This window comes from Apiospora aurea (genome assembly GCF_038362705.1).
Source record: "Apiospora aurea strain CBS 24483 chromosome Unknown utg000007l_segment0_segment0, whole genome shotgun sequence".
Classification (NCBI taxonomy): domain Eukaryota; kingdom Fungi; phylum Ascomycota; class Sordariomycetes; order Amphisphaeriales; family Apiosporaceae; genus Apiospora; species Apiospora aurea.
Window position 1 is genome coordinate 1,189,525 of NW_027117394.1, and position 23,422 is coordinate 1,212,946.

The window sequence follows — 23,422 nt, forward strand, 5'->3', positions numbered from 1 at the left end:
GGTTGGACGGCGTTTGAGGGTCGTAGGTACTGGCCGTCCCTGGACGGGATGGGTTAGGTGTAGGCGTCCGGAGACGCACATTCAGCTTGCTAATTACCTCGTCAGGGTTATGAGGTACTAAACCAGATGCGCTGAATCCAGATTTGATGTTGGCTTCCGTAAAAACAGTAAAATGCGCGGCTTTAAAGGCGATAAAGAACTCGAGCTTGGTAATATGGTTTATAGAAGCCTTGATAAATAGCTCGATTTCTTTCGAATAAGCACGTTTTAAAGGCGAATAAAGTGCTATATCGAGAGGTTGGAGCAAGTGCGATGAATGGGGAGGCATACTAATAGTGATAATATCGTTGTCCTGGCAGTATGCCTCGAATTCGGCCGAAATGTGGCTCTCGTGGCCGTCGAGAATCAGGAGGCGGTAGCGACCCTTCGTCTGCGATCTGGTATGTTTATCGAAGTGTTTGATCCAGTCTAGGCCTGTCTCGTTGTTGGTCCAGCCATTGGAAGTCGGCTTGATCACCCAGTCGCCCGGTAAATCGGTTTCGCGGGACCAGTTCGCGAGGTGATATTGGCCTTGAACGATCAAGAACGGCGGAATGCACCAGCCCTGCGAATTAATGCATTCAATCGCCGTTGACCATTCCCGATTACCAGGCTGGACCGACTTCGCCTTTCCACGCCGCTCGGCGCGTGTTACGACGAGTGTTGACCCGATCATGCCCATCATGAAGCCGGTCTCGTCGAAATTCCAGATGTCTTCGTCGACGATCCCGTATTTCGCCTTTATATTCGCGACCAGCGCAAACCAGGCAGAAATAACTTTAGAATCCTCGCAAAGAGCCCTCTGGTAATCGTACCGACGATTCATTTTGGTCTTCAGGTCCGGGTTGCGGTCGATAAAGCGCCTGACCCAGTGCTTGCCGACGCGGTCGCCGCCGCGCGACGCGGTAAGGAGATTAGCCATATCTTCTACACCAGCGAGATCGGGAGGCATCCCTCGGATATCCAGATCAATTATATGCTTGCGAAGTACCTCCTCTTCAGTTGGATTTATTTTACGTCGTTTCGGTCGGATTTCGCGTTCTGAAGTTCGGCCGTGGATTCGATGGCGTAAAGTTGATTCGGGTATGTTGTAAGCTTTTGCTGCTGCTCTTTGGCTTATTTGATTCGGTCCGTTTCGTGTCGCTTGAATTGCTAAAACTATCCGATCTTCTTGGGATTGATTAGGCATTATGGTTGTGGAGGTATTACGCGTTGAAGTTTAATTGTATTGGAATTGAATTGAGGTGCGTCGCCAAGTGATATGCGTCGCGTAGTGGTAAACCACGTTATTATTATTATTAATATACTTCCCTATTTATCGTATTTACTCTAACCTTTTAATATAATATTTTATTCGTTTTTAAAGCGTACTTATTCGAAAAAAATCGAGCTATTTATTAAGGCTTTTGTAAACTATATTATTAAGCTCGAGTTCTTTATTGCTTTTAAAGCCGCGTATTTTATTATTTTTACGAAAATTAATATTAAATTTAAATTTAAAGTATTTAATTTAATACTTTATAACCTTAATAAAGTAATTAATAAACTAAATATACGTCTCTAGACGCTTACACTTAACCTATCCCGTTTAAAAATAATTAATACTTATAACCTTTAAACGCCGTTTAACCTTTAATAAATAACTAAGCACTTTATTTATATTAAAAAGAGGGTGTTTACCTATTAAAGAAACTCTCCGACGCCGATTTTAAATACGGTAAACTAAATAATAAAAAGTATAACCAAAATAGCTTATAAAATAACCCTTATACGTAATAAAATATATATATTAAAAGAGGTTAATTTAGCATTTTTTAAGCGCCGGAGAGCTAAAAAATTGCGAATTTAGCTTAAAAAAGCCCTTACTATTAAAAGATCGTAGCAGCTATAGAACGAAAAATTGAAAAGAAAGCGTTTAACGCCTAATAAAAATAAAAATAAAGGTTCGTTAAAACGGAGGGCGACCGGTAAAAAGCGTTATAATATTTACGGCGAAATAAATTACAATACGCGAATATATAAAAAAATATAAAATTAAGCGAAGAATCGAATAGCGAGTAATTTTAATTAATTTTAAGCGTTATAATTAAATTAATTTATATAAAAAGTTAAGAAATAAAAAAAGTACGTCGCTAAGTAATATACGTCGCGTAGTAATAAACCACGTTAATATAAATTTTTAATAAATTTTAATATTTTAATTATTTATTTTAATTAATTATCGTTAATATTATCAATTATAATATAATATTTATATTTAACGAAAAAAATCTCTATAATATTCTTATTTTAAATAAGCTTTAACTCGGATTAATCTATAATTTACGTTTATTTTAATATAGAAAAAGGGTTTTCCCGGGCTGATTTTTATTTTAGTTTTTTACTAAAGAACTAGTAAAAACCTTTATGAGATTAAATAAATTAATAAATTAAGATGTGGGTCTACCAGCCTTAGCCGCTAGATAGACATGTCCAATCAATCTAGATGCACGTAATTACACTGCGCCGGTCGTCAGTTGTCACTTTGGCTCAGGCCGGGCATAATTCATGCGACCTCAACCTGTAACAGGCGACAGAAGATGGTGGGGGGCTGGTGTGGTATCATAAGGCCCCTCAGAATGTCATCCGCATGCATGCACCAAGCTGCCATCGTCAGCCTCCTTTAAAATTATGCTATGCGCCGACCTGCGAAAGGACGGTGGAAGCACATTGCAGATCCGTAATGAGTAAAACCGATAGAAGCCTGCGGCAGTCGCGGATAAAGATACAATCGAGAGCGTACAGACATGTGCAAAGGTTCGACTACGGACACGGGACCACGGCACATCAGAAAACAGAAATCAGACGATTGGTGGCCTGAGTCGTTCCACCACGTCGCCGCTTCTCCCTCCACTGTCTCATCCTGATGGCAATTGAAAATTTTTGTGAGCACGCGCTTGTTGATGCCCGTTTGGGCAGCATTTGCACTCTGATCTTCTGACTGGCTTGGCGAATTGGAGACTGATGTGCGTGTGAGTCTGTAAAATGGGACAGCAGCAGAAAAAAAATAAAAAATTTGCCCGGCCTGTTTTATTGCAATTGTGTAGTTGCCCATCCCCAATTACACCCTCTCAGAGTACTACATACATCGGGGCCTTGGGGCTCGCCGATCTTCGCCTGCCCCCTTGGAGACTGCTGCTGGCGAGCAGATCTTGACGCTATCTTCGAGCGACCCATGGTAAACTCGAACGAAGAGGACACGTGTGATATTCCAAGCCTCATGCCCAACGACTTCATTGGCCGTACGGTTCCTGCAGAAAGCGGCGATGCCTGCGGGGCCTGGACGCAACACAAACTGGAAGGTCCGGGCCTTGCAAAGTTGGGGGCCGAAGCGGTAGCAATTCCCGATCCACATATTACCTCGGAAGAAGGGTTTTGCTACAAGCTCCTGCCTAAAACGAAGTGAAAGAGGGCTCCATTGCATGATGGAGCTCCGTCCTTGGCTTGCTGCCCTTTCATTCCTCCTCTTCCACCTCTTCTTCCTCGTCGTCCTCTTCCGGACGGGTCTGGGGCATGTTATGTTGGTCCTTCACCTTCTGCACCGTAGCCTGGACTTGGGCGGCAAACGCGTCATCCAGCACCTTGGGATCCCGACCGGCGCCCTCCAAGTCCTTCTTGGCCAGTCGTAGGACGGCGTGGGCGAGAATCTCCAGCTCTTCGCCCGTCAGGGGCTGGTCCTCCTCGGCGCGCTTCTTGGTGTAGCCCTCGAGGAACTTGGGCAGGGTCTCCTTGATGCGCAGCCAGGGGTCCTTGTCCTCGTTCCAGGTGCCGTCTTCGGCGTTGAAGGCGGCGTCGAGGTCGTAGTTGTAGTAGCCGTCAAAGGTCGCCTTCGCCTTGAGGTACTTGGCCGTCAGGATGGAGTTGACCGTCTTTTGGCGCGCGTACTTGGGGGCGTTCTTCTTGGCGTCAGCTTCGCGCTCGTCGGCGGTGCGGGGCTTGTACTGCAGCCCGCTCGAGGTGGCGACGGGCGTCGCGCCGGCGACAATTGACTGGCTGGTGAACTCCATGGCGTCGTGAAGAATCGGGGAGAGTGAGGGGGTGATTGGAGGAGGAGGAGTCGTAGTAGTGTGGTTTGGCTTGGTTTGGTTTGTTCGTGTGTAGGTATTGGGTGGTGTGTGTTTACGTGGAAATGTGATGGCCTCGTTTCTGACGTAGTAGCGTTGGGTGGAAAGAAGGCTGAAAGAGCTCAAGCGCCAGGGGTCGCGGGGGAAGGTCGTCCAGGTAAGATTAGGGGCCCTGAACTTGGGTCAGGGGCTTGGGATTAGTGGCTTGACGATCTGCACTCACGGGCGCTAAGCACCCGAATTATTGAAAGTGACAAGGCCTGCAAGGGCCCCAAGGTGAGCTATGTCCATCAGATAAGGCGGACGATACGGCTGCAATTGCCATTGCCTGCATTTGGCAGCGTCGATGCCTCGACAGAGCGAGGCTGAAACTGAAACAACCATGTCGAAAAATCGAGGATCATGCGAATATGTCGTTTGAGTTCTGACGTCAGTTTACTGGTCAGTGCTATTGCGTGGTGCTATCGTGTCTCCCTACACGTATTTTCGCGTTGGGGTTGGCCTGGGCCATTCTGTGACCAAAGCGTTCAGGAGCAGGAGAAGGAAGCCCCGCACTACTGTGCAACATTGTCGGTGATCTCATCATACCTACAGCGATCAAAATCTCGAGGTGTCGTCGCAGTAACGGATTGACGGTGAGCAGCAAGGCAAACGGTGCTAAACAAGAGCCCCCGGATTGGAAGGTGCGACTCGTCGACGATCCCAGTAGTACCTACCGTACACTATTTTGGGTCACCGGGCATTTCCATTTTAGTGCTCCCGTTGAAGATACTTCGCGACTTCCTTGTCACAAGCTAGCTTCACCACATGCACAATTCAATCCCGTTTTCCTACCTATCTTGACTCTACCCCTCACCACCAAGAGAACTCCTCTCGAACTACCTTCTAGAAAAACCCACACCGCCCAACGGCCGACTAGCCATTGTTTCGCTCATATCAAACCTCAGATAAGTTTGGGCATCAATTGTCAAAGTCCACTGTGGGCAATGCGGATCTGTTGAAGAAAGAGAAAAACCCCACCCCGGTAGGACGCCCAACAAGTGCACATGATCAAGCGGCGGTCAACGGCGCGCAAATCAACAGCACGCTGTAAACGCCGTTGCGATCGAAACCCATGATGTTCAAGTCCACTAACTCGGCCTCGCCGACGATCTCCACGAGAAGACTGGCGGGCAAGTGAGTCACCTTCTGGCAAGCACGGCAGTTCTGACGTAGCCTGGCGCAACACGAGCGCGATTGGCGCGATGTGTGCCTGTAGGCGATATTTTGCGCGAAGAGCCGGGGCGACTGGAACTAACACAAACATCTGGAGAGGGCTGCATCCCACGCGCTCTTCGAGATGCCAAGAAAGGACGTTCGTCTGTGTTATAGGCGGGTGCTGGGAATGAGCCCGGGGGCCATGTCCAAAAAGTGCATACTAACCAAGGACATGTGCTCAGAAGGCATTGCATATGTTGCCAAATTCCGGTTTGAGCACCTTGGCCCAATCAAGCAAGCAATGCCCGGATCGGGACTTCTGGCTGCCAAGCTGGCTGGTCGTTCACGGGAGGTGGTCTGGCAGGCCCTGTCGATGCAGGTAGCATCGTCGGGACGGTGGCGGTGCAGCACCTGCAATGCTATAGCCTCCTAGATCGATACCACTACAGGTTCCCCCCTGAAAGTTTATTAAATTTCATAAGCCTGGCATAAGTATTTTATGCGTATACGATACCAGCTTCCAGGAGGTCGACCCGGCCGGTAATGCTGGTAACGCAGCTATTAAGGTAGCAGTGCAACTGGATTTCACATCGTGGTAATGTATTTCATACTCGAAAAAGGCCTGTAAATACTTTACCTAATGAGCTCATCGCTTACGTTCCGATACTAGTGGGCCTATTGTCCGGGGAAGCCTTAGAAAGTGTGGCTGACGGGATCTTCTGAAACGGACCCCTGGAGCTATCACGAGTCAAGCCTCCCGAAAGCCCGGCCGAGAGCGTGATGGTCTATTCACAGAACCGCTCACTCCGGGACATATGCCTAATAAGAACACTCCAAGCGGAAGCGTGACGACCGGAGAGTTCGAGCCTTCTTTGGATGAACCCCGATAAGCATCGACGGGAACGCGGATTAAACTGGGGTGGCCCAGGAGTATGTTAAATGAGGTAGCATCGGCGATTGGGATTCTGGTGACAGAGTTTAGCCGTCGCTGGTTATATGAACGACGAGAAGCCTCTGTCCTGAGGTCCTCGGCTTCTCTGCCAGCTCGTCACGGACAACCACAGAGAAACTTTCACCCCTTCTCCTTTTCCGAGTACCATCTCCCAGAACTACGCCATGCACCGTCCAACAATCAGTCGGGCAATCGGCCTTCTCGCCGCAACCGCCACTATGGTGTCTTCCGTGACGGCAGCCGGCCTCCCCGTGCGCATCGTAGACTGGAACATCCGCTACGCGACCTCGAGCCCCGTGTCCAACGAGAAGCCGTGGTGGGACCTCTTCTGCTCGGTCTCGAAAAGCCGCTGCCGGCAACCACACGTGATCGCGCAAATCCAATCCATGGTCGACGGCGCCGAAGGAGCCGCCCCCCGGTGCCGTCACCATCATAGCCCTGCAGGAGGCCCTCCAGAACCAAATCGACGACATAAACAAGGGCCTGTCGGGCGGCACGGGCACCTGGTCCCGCGTCGGCCACGGCCGCGACGACGGCTACCACGCGGGCGAGTACAACCCCATCTTCTACCGGCCGGACCAGGTGCGGCTCGTGTACGAGGAGATGAAGTGGCTGTCGACGACGCCCGAGACCCCTTCGCTGAGCTGGGGCGCGGGCAGCAAGCGCGTCGTGGTGGTCGGGGTGTTTGAGCATATCGCGACGGGCAAGCGGTTCATCCACGCCAACACGCACCTCGACAACGTGAGTCTGCAGGCGCGCTCCGAGGGGATCAAGGTCGCGGTCCAGGTCGTCCAGGCGGTACAACAGAAGTACCCGGGGCTCGGGGTCACGCTGACGGGCGACTTCAACTCGGCGCCTGGGGCCAAGGGGGACGGGGACGCGTTCCAGACCCTCGTGGGGCTCGACTACCTTACAGAGGTGGCCGACTCGGGCGCGCAGAAGATCGGCGACATCACGACGACCTGGACCGACTTCAACACGGACGGCATTAGCCGCATCGACTTTATCTGGCTGGGGCCCAATAAGGAGAACCTCACGACGGCACAGCGCTGGGAGATCATTGACAACAATGTGGACGGTATGAAAGTTAGCGATCATCGGGCGACGTATGCTGATGTGACTTTTGCATAACTCATTCGGTTTAATACACTTGAATACATACGTAATTAGTACTTGGTATCCTCCATTCACCTGGTCCCCATCAGCTTCGTCTTGGCGATCTGGATCTGCTATGGCGAATAGCACCCCGCGGTCCCCACCGCCTAGCCGCCTCCTGTCTTGTCACGTAGTATCCCCTGCCGCGATCGACACTCTCGCGCTGTCTGTAGATGCGGTCATCCCGTATTATAGCCGGACCCGGTCCCGCGGAGGACGCTCTTCGGGGCCACACCATCCTCTCCCCATCCGCAGCAGCAGCAGCACCCGACGTCGTCGGCACGGCCGCGGTCCCACGCCGGCTCGACCTGCGATGCGCCATCCTCCGGTGATCCGCCTCTACCGCCGCCGCGGCCGCCGTCCTGGCGTCATCGTGCTCGTCGCCGTGCTCGTGCTCGTGGCCTGCTCCGCCAAAGGCTGCGTTCTCGTAAAAGAGCCCGTCGTACTTGAAGTCCATGCCACGGCTCTGCATGACCATGAGGCGGGTCTGGGTGACCTCGCGCTCCATGCGGCGCAGCATGATCTTGACGACCTTCTCGCCCAGGCGCTTGACGTCGGGCTTGGTCCGCCACCAGATGAAGCGGTGCACGAAGGAGCACTGGTACAGAGACTCGAGGGCCTCGGGGCCGAGGAACTCGTGCTTGTGGTCGTAGTTCTTTGTTTTCTTGGTGCCGTGGCTCTTGTGCGGGGGGTCCAGGCGCGCGGCGCGGAAGTGCTCGGTGTTCCAGGAGTCGTCGCGGTCGAGCTGGTAGGCGGCGGACTCGGCTAGGTGGACTTCGTCCAAGGGCAAAAGGAAGGGCTGCTCGAGTTCTTTGAACTGGACCCAGAGGTTCTTGAGGGTGTTGTAGTGCAGCAGCAGCGTCTCGTCCGTGTACGTGAGCGGCAGGAGCACCACCCCGCCACCATTCCCACTCCCGTTAGCTATGTCCCGTTTGCTGGCGGCCTCGTGCAGCTTGCGCTGCTGCTCCTGCGTCAGCCGGCTCTGGCGCATCTGGTGGGTGAGGGCCTCGCGCTCCTCGCTGAGCTGCTGGCGCACGTTGCCGAAGGCCTCGCGCATCTGCTTGGGGGCCTGCCGGATCGTGGCGACCATGTCGGCGTACAGGGCGATCAGGTTCAGCAGCGTCAGGGCCGCGCCGAAGGCGCCCAGGAGGAAGTCGGTCAGCTCGAGGGAGTCGTTGTCGGAGCCGCCCATGGCTGTTCTCATATGTCTTCTTCCCTTTTTATTTCCGTTCGGTCCTTAGGACTCGAAGCCAACTCAAGTCAAGTCGGAACTCCGTGCGCGGTATTCGTTGTGAGTGAGCGCACGTGTTTGGATGGTTGTCTGTCGTGTGCGTTTGAAAGGGTTGAATGGCGGGAATGAATGCAAACCCATGTCGCCAGGCACAGCGAGCAAACCTGGCGCCTTCATTTCTCTTTTAAAGGTTCACATACTCGTCCATGAGACTTCCTGCCTGCTGGCGAGCGAACACTCCGGCTCTGCCTGCTGATGCGGCCAGTCAGATGGGAGGGCGTGGTCGTGCCTGATGCCCCAATCATCAATCAGCTGACGGCTGGTTTGGGAGGGTGTGACTGCCACTAGCACCCCCACGCAGCCAATCACCGGCTTTCGCCCCGTTTTGACGTTTTGAGGAGAGTCACCACCGAAAATGGGTGACCTCGCCTTCAGAGACTGACATCGCCTCTCTTTAATGCTTCGAAGCCCTGCGCACTCGTGTCTTTCGATCCACTAAGACTCGGTTCGGTCTGTACCTTGACAGCAATACGTCATCGTGTCGGAGGCTTGCGAACAAAGCCCGCCTCGAGCTCGATTGACGGATGCACTTCCCACTAAGGGGCAGATATTGCGATGTGCTGATCCTCGATCGAATGTCTTCTTGCGCATGTAGCTTCGATCTTGTGGGGGGGGGGTACTAGGAAACGAACAGGTTGGTTTAGTAAGGCATGATCGGCATTACTCAAGTGCTGCTACACCCGAGCCTCATCGCTCAGTGCACAGGTGACTGGTCGAATGAGCAACACCGTGACACGGAAACCCTCTTATTTTCTTAACATATGCATGCATTTATTCACACATCGAAGGGGCGGGTATTCGGCACAAGATAGACTGCTGATATCTTTGGGATCGGGTGATAATGTCTTGGAGTTGGCGAAGCTATATGACATCATGCAGTGAAAGAGCAGGTACGGTAGATGTTTTAAACGGTAACGGCCGGTCGCTATATATGCTGAGTGAGCTGCCATCCTCCGAACTGGTAGAAACAGTCCAAGATAGACGAAGGCTTGACCCAGATCCAAGACACAATGCAGCACATGCTTCTAGAAAGGTTTACCTCCTGGACCTGAAACAGTCTTGCAATTTTCGACACAGGCAGATAAGAAACACGAGGCACCGTTATCCTTAGCAGGTCCGCCAATTCTTATATCTATCCAACTACGTACGCATCAAGAGCTGGCAGGTCTCTGCCCCCTCTGCCTTCCCGTCAGCACGACGGTGATAGTATGTATTAGTCTCATGTCTACTCGAAGGTTCTAGAATGGGTGATGGTTATCAAATTGCGATTGCGAAAGATATGCCTTACCCCCTATTCCAGGGGCAGATTGCAACTACTACGTCGTCATATAGGCCTAAGCGCGCATGGAATTGAAGCGATTAGTCCATTGCTCCCATCCTCTGTTCATGTGGTATGAAAGACGGTACGTCGATCTGAATACGCTGGGGTTTTACGTTATCGTGTCAGTGTTTCTCTCCAATGGCCTAGGCAACTACGTTGGAACCTGGCTCAAAGAACAGTCTGGAAAGACATAGGTTGCCCACCGAGGCTGGTAGGCTGCTCTTGTTGCTAAGGAAGCCAGCCTGGGTGAGAGAATTGTTTGGGTATTGGGGTTCAAGACCAAAGCCGTACAGGCCGACGCGTCGATTGTTGATAAAGCTGCTGTTGCTGTGGCAGGAGCCAATACTGCTGGATAGCTCCTTCCTTCCTTCAACCACGCCCGCTTCACAATCGCCGCCTGCAAATCAAAACAAAACAGACAGGAGACGCGTCCCAAGGATTGCCTGTACCTGTACCTTTACCTTATACCATCAATACCCACCCAGTCTTGAATCCATCCACCGTCCTTTCCTCATCACCCGCCCACCGCCTTCCCCTTAACAATCCACACAAGAACCAAACGACACCCGTTAGACACCATGAAGGACGTTTCCATCGACTCCTCGTCTCCGGATAGCGGCGGTGGTGGCAGCGGCAGCGGCCCTGTCCCAAGTGACATCCTCGTGCGCGCCGGCCTCTGTGGCCTCGCTTACCGCCCATCGCACCTCGCCCAGCGTGAGATCGACGAGAACACCAGTGCAGTGGTCAAGTATCTGATGGCGGAGCCTGACGCGGAAGAGTTCCGAACGCTCGCTGCTTTGCGACGCAAGGTAAACAAACCCCAAAACAGACCTCCACCCTTCCTTTCTTTCTCTTGCGACGCTACGAGCCAGATCCGTAGAAGCTGCTGATCCGAAATGCCATCGTATATAGGGATGGGAGAGTTCCGACGGCGACAAGGCATTCCAAGAGCAGCGCAAGCGCGCCGACAACCTGAGCAAGGACATCTCCGAATTCAACTACAAACTCATGGGCAAGATCGCCGAGGAGCTCCATACCAACACGGGCGCCTTCCAGATGCCGCCGCGCCCCTGCAGCGTGCTCGACCTCTGCGCCGCCCCCGGCGGCTTCCTCAACCACGCCATGCGCATCAACCCGGGCTGCGGCGCGGTCGGCTTTAGCCTCAACCCGAAAGACGGCGGCTACCCTAACCTCCTGAGCCCTTTCCGCCGCCGCTGCATGAAGTTCCTCGACGTCACGATGCTAGCCGAGGACATGATGGGCGCGACCGACATCCCCGCGGACCACCCGGACGCCGACAAGTTCCTCCCGCGCCAGATCGGCGAGGTTGACCGTTTCGACCTTGTCCTCTGCGATGGCCACATCCTCCGGACCCAAGACCGAAGCAGTGGGGCCGGCGACAAGAACAACGCGACCAGCGATGACAAGAACGGCACGACCGACGATGACAAGATTGATGCGACCAGCGATAGCAAGAACTACCGCGAGCTGTACGAGATCTACCGCCTCAAGTACGTCCAGCTCGCCCTCGGCCTCGAGCACCTCAAGCCCGGCGGCACCATGGTGATCCTCCTGCACAAGGTCGAGATGTGGACCACGCTCTGCACGCTCCGGCGCCTCTCGCGCTTCTCGGAGCAGGTGCGCCTGCACAAGCCGCGCGTCAGCCACACGACGCGCTCCTCGTTCTACCTGGTCGCCACGGGCGTCGACAGCGCGCACCCCGAGGCCGTCGCCGCCGTTGCCAAGTGGAAGGCGGTCTAGCAGGCCGCGACGTTTGGCGGGTGCGATGCGGGTTCCGAAGAGAAGGTCGCCCAGGCGCTTCGAGAGGGGGAGCCGAGTGTCGAGGAGATGCTGGACGAGTTTGGGCCCGAGTTGGTCAGGCATGGTAAGGATGTTTGGAGAGTGCAGGCTGAGTCTCTGGCTCGGGCCTCGTACATCCGAGATCATTGATTATACTCAATCAGAGTGGTGATTTCCGAGCGAGTCGAGTGAGTTGTGCGATTGGCGTTATTTCCATGGCGATGGATCAATCAGCCCACGGAGGGGCATCTTTATCTCCTCAAAAGGTTCAGGCGTTACGGAAATTGGCAATGGAAATGGAATTGTGTGTAGTTCAGGGAGTAGTTGAGGCTACTAAGATACAACCCCTATCGGCTGCCCCCCCTCAAATGACATACCTAAAATAGATGTAAAAATCAACAACATCAGCAATAGATAGGTCAATTAAACAACGCACACTGCATTTTAAGGCCTATTTCGGCTGGTGCGCACTACAATAGAATCACCCTTACCACCAGCTCGATTTGCATCACTTTCCACCACCTCATCGGCGCGCCTTTTCGGCCTTTTCGGCCTCTTCCTTAGCCTTCCTTCTTTGACGTCCTCTTGAACCTCCCTAATGTTTGCCATATATACAAAGCCCTCATTAGGGTCCTCGTCGACCTTCCTCCTCTTCTAAAATCTTGTTTTCTCTAAATCTGCCTCCAGACCGGCTTTTTCCTGCTCTAACCGGCCGATCCAGGCCGTCAAATCATCAACACTCTTGCCGAGCTTCTTCTACAACAACCTCTTAGTTAAATCACCGGTAGTAACATCAGCACTAAGCATCGCAGCCCCTAAATTTTTAACCTGCCGACTATTTTTAAGCGTCTCGATCCTTCCAGCCTTCGGTTTAACTGGCTAGCGCGCATCCTCGGCGGCGATAGCCTCATCGATAGCTCGCACTATATTAGTACGACGGAGCCTATTATTCATCGGCTTATTAATATTAAAAAGGTAAATACTAATTACTGCCTATTTACCAGCGATAATTTTAAAAGTAAAAACCACTTTACGTACTTTAACTTAAACTCGAAGAAAGTCCCCTTTTTAACGTAGCTATTATTAATAACGGCGTATATTAAGTTAAGCTCCCTTCGGAACCTCTTTTTAAAACCTTAAAACAGTTAATATCTAAGGGTTAAAACATATAGGAGCTATATAGTAATAAGTAAAAGAGCTACACTTTAACCTTTAACGCCGCCAGTATAAAATTATTATCGATATAACTTTTATATTTATTTAAAATTAAGAGCCTCTATTAATTAAAGTTATTAAGCTTAATTAAGAAAATAAAAATCTTTCTTAACTATTTTAAGGCTATAAAATTAAAAGTTTATCCTTTTAATAACGCTTTAAAAGCTTAGTCTTTATACTCGCAATTAATTTTATCCTCCTTTTAAAAAAACTACTATTACTAAACCGATTAACCTTTAAATATAACTAAAAGCGGTAAAATATTATTAATAGTATTAATACACTTTAAAATAATCACCCACTCGTAATTCACCGAGTCGTTTCGTATTAAACTTTAATAGGCGGCAAGGCCGATTATTATAATACCCTCCCTTATTATTATCGCAATTCCTATTTTATCGGCGTTAAATTTAAATCGAGGGGGTATATTTATAATAATAGTAATATTAAACCGATTAAAAAACCCTCACACGGCCCCGTTTAATATATATACGAGGCGCCGGAAATTTATCATTTTAGTACGCACGGTTTTAAAAGCCGGATAACGTCTTAAAAAACGGTGCACCTATCGCTTACTAATAAAGTAATCGACCTCTTTTATAAGAAAAATGCGTTAGGTATATATACGAAAAAGTCGGTACGTAAGTATATAGCTTAAATTAGCCTGAAAAAAGGCCTATTTAGCTAAAAAGGTTTCTTCCGTAAGGGTAAACAACTGCCGAGTCTCATCCTGCTCTTTTTTTAAATATTAACCCCTAAATCGGTTGCGAAGGGTACCCTTATTAATATTATGGTCTTTAGCCGCACGATTAATACTTCCGCCGGCCAGCACGGCCTGGACCGCTTGGGCAATGCGAGCTTCTTTAGTTATGTTAGTAGTAGTGAAAAAAGGAAAAAAAAAAGAAAAGATTAATCTATTTCAATTGACAAACGAGTGAGATTTGACCCCTTTATATACTATTGTTGTTGCTCAGGGGCTCTAGAATCATTTGAAATCTGGAGGGGTTATTTAAGGGGGGGGCAGCCGATAGGGGTTGCATCTTACCAGATCTTGAAGTACATCTACACCGGCCAGTGTATGCTTACCCGCCCTGAAAAAACACTTTAAGTACATAACTAACCAGACAACAGTGTCAAAGGACGTCGGACTGGACCAGCTTCTCGGGATTTACCAAGCTGCCGACTACTTCCAGATTGACAGTCTCCAAGCAGACGCCCTTACTCGATTCCGTGACCGACTTCACGTGCAAGGCTGTGAGATTTGGCATTTCGGCCGCGATTCTGGTTATGCCATCCAATGTATCCGCGATACCTGGAAAGACGAAGACATGGACCAGTTCTTCTCTGCTGCCCGAATTGCCTTCACCGACTGTCCAGTTTTCGAGGCTGCCCGCAAGCTCATGACCCGATTCCTCCAGACGACCTACGTCATCGTTTGCAAGGACGCCCGATTCATCGACGCTCTGGAGGGCCTGCCCGAACTCGCAGTGACCATTATCAAGCTCATGATGGATTCAGAGAACCAGGGAGCCAGATCAGTGGTGTGCTCGGAGCAACCCGCAAAGTGTGACAGATGCAGAGACTCGAAGTACCATATCCCGCTTGCCAAGACATGGGCTTCCAGGGACGGAAGATCTCGAAAGCTCACAGTTCACGGGCTGTGTGAGGATTGCGCTCAACGGGAGGAGGATGCGGACAATGCATAGGGAACGAAGGGATCTAGAAAGGGCAAAAGAGACATGGAGACGAGCAATTGCCCATTCGCAGTGTTCATCTTGGACCACGGCATACTTCGACGTTTGAGGCAACGTCTGAGACGACACGGATGTCGATATTTTCACTTCGCTCACGAAATTGCCATAGACATTTAGAGGTTCAGATAGAATACACAAAATCACCATGGCTGACCGCCTCGTGTGCCTCAAGAGTAGATGTATACCCCTCAGACCTTGAGGCGTTCGTGCTCAAGATGATTCATGTGCCGTCTGTCTTCAAGGGTCAAGATCCTATTTCAGGTTAAGGTATATCGTAGATAAAGGTAAATCATGCTTAATTCTTGATTGGTTCTCTGATGTACGTTTGTCAGGTGCAAAGATAGATACCTAACCTCCCCATCCCGTTCCGTACCGACCTAGGGCTTTGGCGTGCTCGGTGGTGTTGTGGTGATTTTGTACCCGTAGAGCTTACAGAGATACTACATCGACATCTCTTCAATCCGTTATAGCAACCGCTATTTATTTCACTCGGAGGGGCTAATCCGAGGCCTAGGAGTTAAGCCAGGTGTGATATCAACGTGAATTATTATTATTATTATTAATAGTACGCCGTATGCCGAAGGCCTTCGGTACATCTACCTAATTCCTCGTGTAATAAACCGTGCCGAAGCTGGACTAAAAATATACGCTGCCAATATCGTAAAATCTACCTCACGTGCTCGACGTTACCATGCTGGTTCTTACCCACCAGCCTAGTGACCCTTGCTTTAGGGCCTGAAGAGAGATTATCCAGGTTCGGGTGGTCCCCTAATCTCTATTGTTAACTTATACAGCGGCAGTCGACCGGTCCGTAGAAGCCACTTTGTAATAACCTTCGCCGTATCTTTTTTTGCAGTAAGCGCCGCTAGATCGCGACGAGTTCGCAGCGGATTAGGTGTTAACTATTTTATTAACTACTCTTGTTTTCCTTCGAAGTCTTTGCAGTATAAGATTAGGTATTCGGCTGTCTCCCGTCCTTTACCGTAGTTACATAGCGGCGTCGGGACGTTTAAAACCCGATAGGTGAACAGGAACGATTTAAGCCTTATTTTTCCAGTGCGTGTTTATATTAAAACCGATACTTCGTGCTTAAACATATCGTCGTAACGACGGCACGCTCCCTAGTTTAGCGGCGACTTTATAGCTAGTTCGCGGCGGCTTCGCGTCGGAGTAACGGCATAGAACCATTTTTATTCCTATTTCTTTTTGAGCGCTTATTCGACCGTTTAACTATTTAGCCATTATTTAATTAACGTTAATTAAGCGTCGCTTAGCCATAAAATCGTGGGGGCTTCGTTAATAGCCCCTTAGGGTCTCCTTTATTTCCTTCTCTTTGCGCTACGTTCTTTATTAATAATCTCTGCCGCTTTTATATAGGCGCCGCGTAAAAATTATAACTTCCCGGTAGTTTCCGTACGTATCTCGAAGCTAGCTACCCTCGCACTTAGATAGAAGTCGAGGAGGGGAACTGCCGCTTCAGTCTCTAAGTAGTATTAAGGGGTCGCTTTATATACCCCTGTTACGGTTCAAAGATAAGAATTCTGGACTATTATAAGGCTAAAGGCTGGCCTTTTTTCGGTATCGCCCACTCTATACTAAGCCGACGTTCCGTACGCGAGTACACTGCGTATTACCTTCGTATAAAGCTTCTTTACCCTTTATACCGAACATTCCCAAACTAACGCTGCGAGCCTAGTAAAAGCTAATGTTTAAGTTACTATTTTCGCTTTAATTTTTAAGATATAGTTTTTCTATTATAGCTTCCGATAAAACTAAACGCCGAAAAATCTCGCAAAGGTTACCGGCGCTATAACAGCGTCTCCGAGGCGTACCTATAGCGTATAAGCTTTTCGCGCTTTAATAAAATAAATAAGCTCGCTTTTTTTAAGTTCGAACTCTATCCCTCTCGTGCGTGCTTAGCGGTTATAAGTCTCCCAAGCTTTTTTTAAGTTTCGGTAATTCGTAACGTAGTTTAGCTCTACGGTAATAAAATTCGTATTATCCGCGAATCCGATAATAATAAGCTGCTCGTACGCTTTTAATTCTTCGTATAATATAACGATATAGAAAATAAAAAGGATCGGTAATAACGGGGAGCCTTGCGGAATACTAACGCGGAGCTAAATCCTTTTTAACGACTTGCCGTCGAAATAAAGGTAAACCGATCTGTCCGTAATAAAGCTCTCGACCTATCGGTAAACCCAATCCGGCAGTCTTTTTTCGCGGAGTATAGCAATTAATCTTTTATAGTTAACTATATCGAAAACGCCTTTAATATTAAACTGAAAGAAGGAAGCGACGCTTTTTTATTGCCACGTTATACGGACAACGTCGATAATTAGTCGAATAGCTAGCTCGGTAAACCGCTACGTTCGGTTCCTTATTTAGCCTTTAGGTAAAAGCGAGTACTCCTCGGCTATTCCGGTAATTCGCCGGTTTATAGCTGTCTCTATTACTTTCCCGACCGTATTAAGTAATAAAATAGGTTTTTATCTACTAGGTGTCTGCTTTTCGGTTGCTGTTTTATTTGGCTTTGGGATCACGATAACCTTTGCCGTACGGAAATATTTAGGGAAGTAGGCAAGCCGGAAGCTCGCTATCGCCAAGCCGGCTAACGTCCGGAAAAGGGGTTCCCTATACGCTTTAAGGAAACTAGGAGGTAAAAGGTTTTCCCCTGGAGCCTTCCAGGGTCCCGTCTACTTAATAATATCTCTTATCTCCTTAACCGTTACCTCTGCCTCGATAGGGGTAAGGCTAGGGGCGTAGTTTGGTACGGTATTTAAATCCGTAAGGTCGGCTTTTAGGTTAAAGAAAAACCTTTTCGAAAAGAACGTAGCTTTCTCGTCGTAGCTTCGCGCCTCGTTAATAGCTCTTTCGCTACGTCGTAATTCTAGGATTCCCGTTATTTATAGTGGCGTTTAGCTCCGTAATCGGGCCCATCGTTCGAGCGATTAAAGTGTTTTAAAATCGTAGGAGGCAGCGGCGATTACGTAGCGCCAACTTTTCGTTTTCGCTATTTAAACGATTCTCTCTAGGTCCGTTTTCGACTCGGTGTATTAGTTCTAAATATATTGCGAGGGTACCGCGAAATAGGCTCGGTATCGTTATTTCGTTATAATTTACGCTTTTTAGATCTCCGGTAACTACCAGGGCGTACTTTTACCAGTATAGGGGGTCTTTTTTAGGGCTGTTATGTCGGTAATTTTTTATAGGTCGCCTATAAAGTTATCGACAGCTTAATCTAACTCTTCCGGGCTTATTAGCTCGGCGATATCGGTTAAACGTGTTCCGGCTTCCGCCCGTGCCAGCCCCTTATTTAATATCGTTTAGTTTTATCCTTCTACTTTCGTTTTATTACCTCGTAACGAGTTAACTTTTAGTTCGACGCGAACGACCTGTGCCCTATAGTTAGAACCTTTTAAGCCAGGGTCTCTTTTATATAAGATTGTCGTTCCTCGTATTACCTAGGCTAGGTCTAGCGTAAAATCTCTTTATTCGTGGCGTCGTCTCGTAATTTTTCTATATAGCGTAGCTAGCTTTAAGTTCTATTAGTCCGTAAAGGTAAAAAAGTTATTTACTCCGTACGATTTCCTACCATGCACGTTCCAAAGTAAATAGTATATATTAAAGTCTCCAACGAATAAATATCGCCCGGGGTACGAGGTCGTATCGAGGTCGCTTAAAGGGCTTCGCTATTGAAAAGTTTTTTAGATTAGCGAATATATAAATTATATAGTAAAGCGGCTACTTTTTCCCCTCGGTATCGTAACGGCAGCTTAATCGGGGCTTACTTTAATCTCTAGCTTAGCGATATCGAGGCGTTTATATATATAGATAGCCGCTCGGCCCTCGCCGTAAATTATTCGATACCTAGCTATTTTTAAGCAATACGCGGTTTACGTACGGGGGTTCGTTTATACTTTTTATAATACTAATATATCGTACTCCTCTTGGTTGGTTAAGGCAAGTACCGTTATTACTTTTAATATTACGACGTTTTAGTATATTATTTATAAGCTTATAATTATAAAACTATAATAGTATTTTACGTTAATAAGGGAGCGACGGTACCGCGCCGGCTTTACGAGCATATTTCTTTACCTTAACTACTCGCTATCGAATCGAATCGCGGGCGGCTTCTTTTTTACGAAACTACTATATACCTTTCTCTATCGCTAATAAGGAGCGTCATTAGTAATAATAAACGCCCTATTCCTGCCGAACTATCGCCGGTATTATAGACTTCGAACTAACGAGGCCGGTAAACATAAACTTCTCTCACGCGTTCTCTCTACTAAATCGCTACGGGGCAGCCGCGATCCCACGCCGTGTATTCCCTACCGTAATTAATATAACGTTTCCTGCCTCGTAGTCCTCTTTAGGGGCACTTTTAATCTCTCTTAGAGTATATTACTATAAAACAGTAATTATATCGCTACTGCTTCCGATAATACTTAACTACGTAGCCGTAACCGTAGCAGCGGTAATACTATTAAATGCGGAAGCTGGCGTTATACGGTTCGTAATCGAAGATCTCGAAATCCTATATTAAGCCGTTGTCGCATAAGTCCTTCGCAATTTAAACGGAGTTCGCATATAAAATAAGGGAGGCGTAGCGTATTTCGGGATTCTTTGGTAGGCTACGTTTATATTTCGAAATCTCTCTCGGGTTATATTTATTTACGAGTAAGCTACGTAATAACGCGGCTTCGTCGTGGGTATCCCGTAGCTTTTTCGTTAAGACCTTTTTCGCGATAACTACGAATTCTTTATAAGTAAGCTGCGCGTTAATCCCGAAGGCGTTTAAAACTTATCTATTATTTTTTATATATTTCTTCGCTTTGTTTTTAAAGATAAAAATAATATCGCCGTTAAGTAGTTTTCTCGTTACGATAGCCTCGCTATACCCGATTATTGTATTAACGCTTTATACGATATTTATTGGCTTTTTTTTAAAATATCGTTAAATTAATTTACGCTTTTAATTACTACTTCGCGGTTTCGACGGGCTAGGACGATAATTTTCGGTTACTAAGTAATAGGATCGCTGCCGCGCGGCGTAAATATAATTTAAACCTAAGACTTAATTTGTATAGCTTTGGGATTCTGTGTAGTTTAGGTAATAATTTCTCCGATTATTTTTCGCAATTCCCCGCGGGTTATTAGCGCGTTATCGTCGTTATCGAGGTGCGGTCGTAGTTCAGTTACTTCGGTACGAAATTCCCTAATTATTTAAAAAATCTCTTTACGCTTACTATTAGGGGCTATTAAATTAGCGATCAGTTTCTTTAAATACTTTAATCCTTCTTCGATACCTCTTCTCGAGCTATTTTCGCTGCTGGGACGCGTCTGAGGCGTTTAAAGTCTTTAGTTATACGCCGTAACGTTGCTTCGCGGGTGGTACTGGCTCTGCGCGAGTCCGGCGCGATCGATATTAATAACCATCGGATTATCCATCGGATTATCTATACCGTAGCGCCTTGGCTGCGTCCCCTCGATAAAGGTTCGGCTAGGTCAATTCGACCTCGTAGATTTAAATAATAAAGTTTGTTTTCGATTATTCGATGGTTCGACCGAGTTATCGATCTTTTCAACTTAAATATATCGCACACCAAAACGAACTTGATTATCAACGTGAAACGAGAGTGAACTTCTTCAGCTATCAGGATTTCCCACTCAACTTTTGGGCAGGCCTGGACTCCACCAGTTCTCCATCCCACCCACATCAACCGCTGGTTGTACAAACCTCCAGCAAACCACTACCATCCGCAACGCTGCGCAAACCGACGAGCGTACGACACACCACCTATCAATCAGCCAACATGGAGTGTATGGATGTACATGACATGCTTGTCAGCTCAGGAAAGGAGCTGTACAGAAACGAACTCTTCGCAGATGCTGAACTCATCATTGGCGATGAGAAATGGCCAATCCATAAGAGTATTATCGCACGGCAGAGAGCGTTCGGATGGTGTATTGAGTGCTAAAGTGTTGTCTAAAAGAAAGAAAGAAAGGACAAAAGAGAAAGGTGCTACCGTACTAATAAATATATAAATAAAATATTTAACGTAGCGCGCTAAGCGCGTTAAGGGGCGACCCCCTGTTTCTATCCTCTTGCGATACACCCCCTAATTAGCCTGCTAAGCAGGTTAATTGTTCACGTAGGTAAGATTAAAACCATTATAAACTAATAATCGTAGGGTAGAGGTGCCCTAGTAATTATTATTTAAAAAATAGAAATCTTAGCTTATTAAAGTGAATATAATATATTCCGCTCGTAATAATTATTAATATAAATAATAAGTATAGCTTTAAATAAATAATTAACTACCTCGTAATACGTTATAAAGTATTTTTAAACGTAATTAATTAGCCTAACCTTTTTTTTTCTTCTTCGTGCTTTTATTACTACGTATATAAATCTTTATATTACGCCTCGTTTATAAACGCCTATTAATTACGAGATAGTTTATAATTATTACTTTAAACTTATTTTATAAAAACTTTCACATTACTCGACTTATTATATTTACCGGTTAATCGATATTACGCGCTTAAACGGCTTCGCGATACTAATCTTAGTATATAGAATTATAAATTTTACTTTTAACTCGTACGTTATTAATATTAGCGAAAAAAAAAGAAATAACGATCCTCTTCGTAACCTCGCTAAGCTACTTTATAAATATAAAGATAATAACGAAATACTCTCGCCTTTAAAAAATTTCTAATAAATTATCGCTATAAACTGAGCTTAACGTAAAAAAAATACTAAAAAAAGGCTCGATATAAAGCTAAGCGTATTAAGCGCGCTTTATAGCTTAAATAGTTTTCCGTTAAGCACGTTAAGCTTATTAATTAATTTATCGCTTTACTTATTACCGCTATTAAAAAAGCTCGCTATTACCCCCGCTAAGTTTATTATTAAAACTGCCGCCACTATTAAAAAGCCCGTTATTACGCCCGCTAAACCCGTTAATAAGCCCGTTGAGCTTATCGCTAAGCCCGCCGTTAATCCCGCCGTTAAGCCCGCCGAGACTCGTGCCGCGCTTATTACTATAAGCGATAATTAGCGCTAAGCTATTATAGCCTTTTTAAATACCGTCGTCGCTCGAAATAAACTCTTTACTAGCGTTAGCTCGCTTATTTAATTAAGTACCCCGATTTCTTTTAACCGTTAAGTTTTTTAAGGCTCCTCGGGTAAAAATTAAAAGTTTATCTAGCTTAATAAAGTACGCCGTAATATATATATAAATTATTTACGCTTAATACTTTTTAACACCGTAAAAACTTCCCGTTACCGTAAAACCCTCGGCTTTAACATTATTAAATACTTTAATTATTATAAATATAATCACGTATATATATCTTTATAAGCTACTTAATATATTTTAATATATTAATATAATTTAATTATAAAAACCCTGCCCTTATAACCGTACACTGTATTACTCGCTACATTATTAAAAAGATTATTAACTGCGCTATTTAAAATAGAGATAAAATTAACGTAAACTTATTAAGATATTTAATAATTTAATCTCGTTTACTAATAATATTATAGAAATAATTTAAGGAATACCGCTACACGTTTCGTATACTTATAAACGTTAAAGCTATAAATTAAACCCACTATTTTTATAATAGTGTTAATAAACCTACCGTTACTAATACTTAACGTAAAATTAATAACTAGCTAAGCGCCTCGCTTATTTTAAACCCCTCGTTTACGCCCTCGCGTAATATTAATTTTAGTGTACGTAATCGTTTTATTAAAAAGCGCCTCGCCTTTAAAAACCCCTCGCTTACTCCGGTAAGATTTAACTTTAAAAATCCCTTTACTAATATTAACTCTAAGTTAAACTAAGCAGTTAGCCCTCGTTTTATTATTATTAGCGTACTACCCTTAATAATATTAAGCATTTTATAGCGTTCTTTATTTTTTCGCGTTTAACATATATAAACTAATTAAACCGGCGTATTTATTAAAACTTCTCGCGAGCCTTTATACCTTAATAGTTTTTATCTTTTAAGGTTCGACTCTTTAAATTAATAAAAATCCGGTAATTATAATAATTATCTTATTATCGCTCCGTGCCTACCTTTTTATAATATATAACTAAACTACTGAATATCTTATAAATTTAAAAGTCTTCTTTAATGCTCGAATTTAATACGTAAAAAGTTCTTTATTAATCTATTTACTAATATATTCTTTATAATAAAATAGGTTACTTAGAAAACTCGCTTTTAATACTCTTATTGTAGCTAAAGGTTTTAAATATTTACGTGCCTTAGCTTCGTAGAGATCTTTTTCCTTTAACTTATAATTAGCTTAATAATTTACTAATTATCGTAATATATCGAGAATAAGGTGCTAAGTACTAGCTTTAAATCTTTAAATAAACGTTTAAATATAATTAACTCTTTTACTACATATTATAAAACTAGTAACCTTACCTTCGTAATTAATATAATAACCGTATTTTACCGAGCTGTTTTCTATACGACTAAACCACCGAATAGTATAATAATATACTTATAAAAGATTTACGCGTTTCTAGGTCATCCGCGAAAAAAGCGTCGCTTATTATA

At 46.1% G+C, this 23,422-nt stretch overlaps 5 protein-coding genes across 5 annotated transcripts; 4 read left to right on the plus strand and 1 right to left on the minus strand.

Moving 5' to 3' along the window:
• Window positions 1-3,298: 3,298 nt before the first annotated feature.
• PG986_010644 (uncharacterized protein) lies at window positions 3,299-4,067 on the plus strand (the record flags this gene model as incomplete). Its single annotated transcript, XM_066846866.1, has 2 exons — window positions 3,299-3,412; window positions 3,708-4,067. The coding sequence occupies 2 exons, from the start codon at window positions 3,299-3,301 to the stop codon at window positions 4,065-4,067; spliced, it is 474 nt and encodes a 157-aa protein (XP_066696357.1).
• Window positions 4,068-6,509: 2,442 nt separating this feature from the next.
• Window positions 6,510-7,422, plus strand: PG986_010645 (endonuclease/exonuclease/phosphatase family protein; the record flags this gene model as incomplete). The annotated part of the gene is made up of 2 exons (XM_066846867.1): window positions 6,510-6,626; window positions 6,697-7,422. The coding sequence occupies 2 exons, from the start codon at window positions 6,510-6,512 to the stop codon at window positions 7,420-7,422; spliced, it is 843 nt and encodes a 280-aa protein (XP_066696358.1).
• A 70-nt stretch (window positions 7,423-7,492) lies between these two features.
• PG986_010646 (uncharacterized protein) lies at window positions 7,493-8,638 on the minus strand (the record flags this gene model as incomplete). Its single annotated transcript, XM_066846868.1, has 1 exon — window positions 7,493-8,638. One exon carries the CDS (start codon window positions 8,636-8,638, stop codon window positions 7,493-7,495), a length of 1,146 nt encoding a protein of 381 aa, XP_066696359.1.
• Window positions 8,639-10,636: 1,998 nt separating this feature from the next.
• PG986_010647 (uncharacterized protein) lies at window positions 10,637-11,819 on the plus strand (the record flags this gene model as incomplete). The annotated part of the gene is made up of 2 exons (XM_066846869.1): window positions 10,637-10,867; window positions 10,971-11,819. 2 exons carry the CDS (start codon window positions 10,637-10,639, stop codon window positions 11,817-11,819), a joined length of 1,080 nt encoding a protein of 359 aa, XP_066696360.1.
• Window positions 11,820-14,401: 2,582 nt separating this feature from the next.
• On the plus strand, window positions 14,402-14,779 carry PG986_010648 (uncharacterized protein; the record flags this gene model as incomplete). The annotated part of the gene is made up of 1 exon (XM_066846870.1): window positions 14,402-14,779. The coding sequence occupies one exon, from the start codon at window positions 14,402-14,404 to the stop codon at window positions 14,777-14,779; it is 378 nt and encodes a 125-aa protein (XP_066696361.1).
• Between the last annotated feature and the right edge of the window lie 8,643 nt (window positions 14,780-23,422).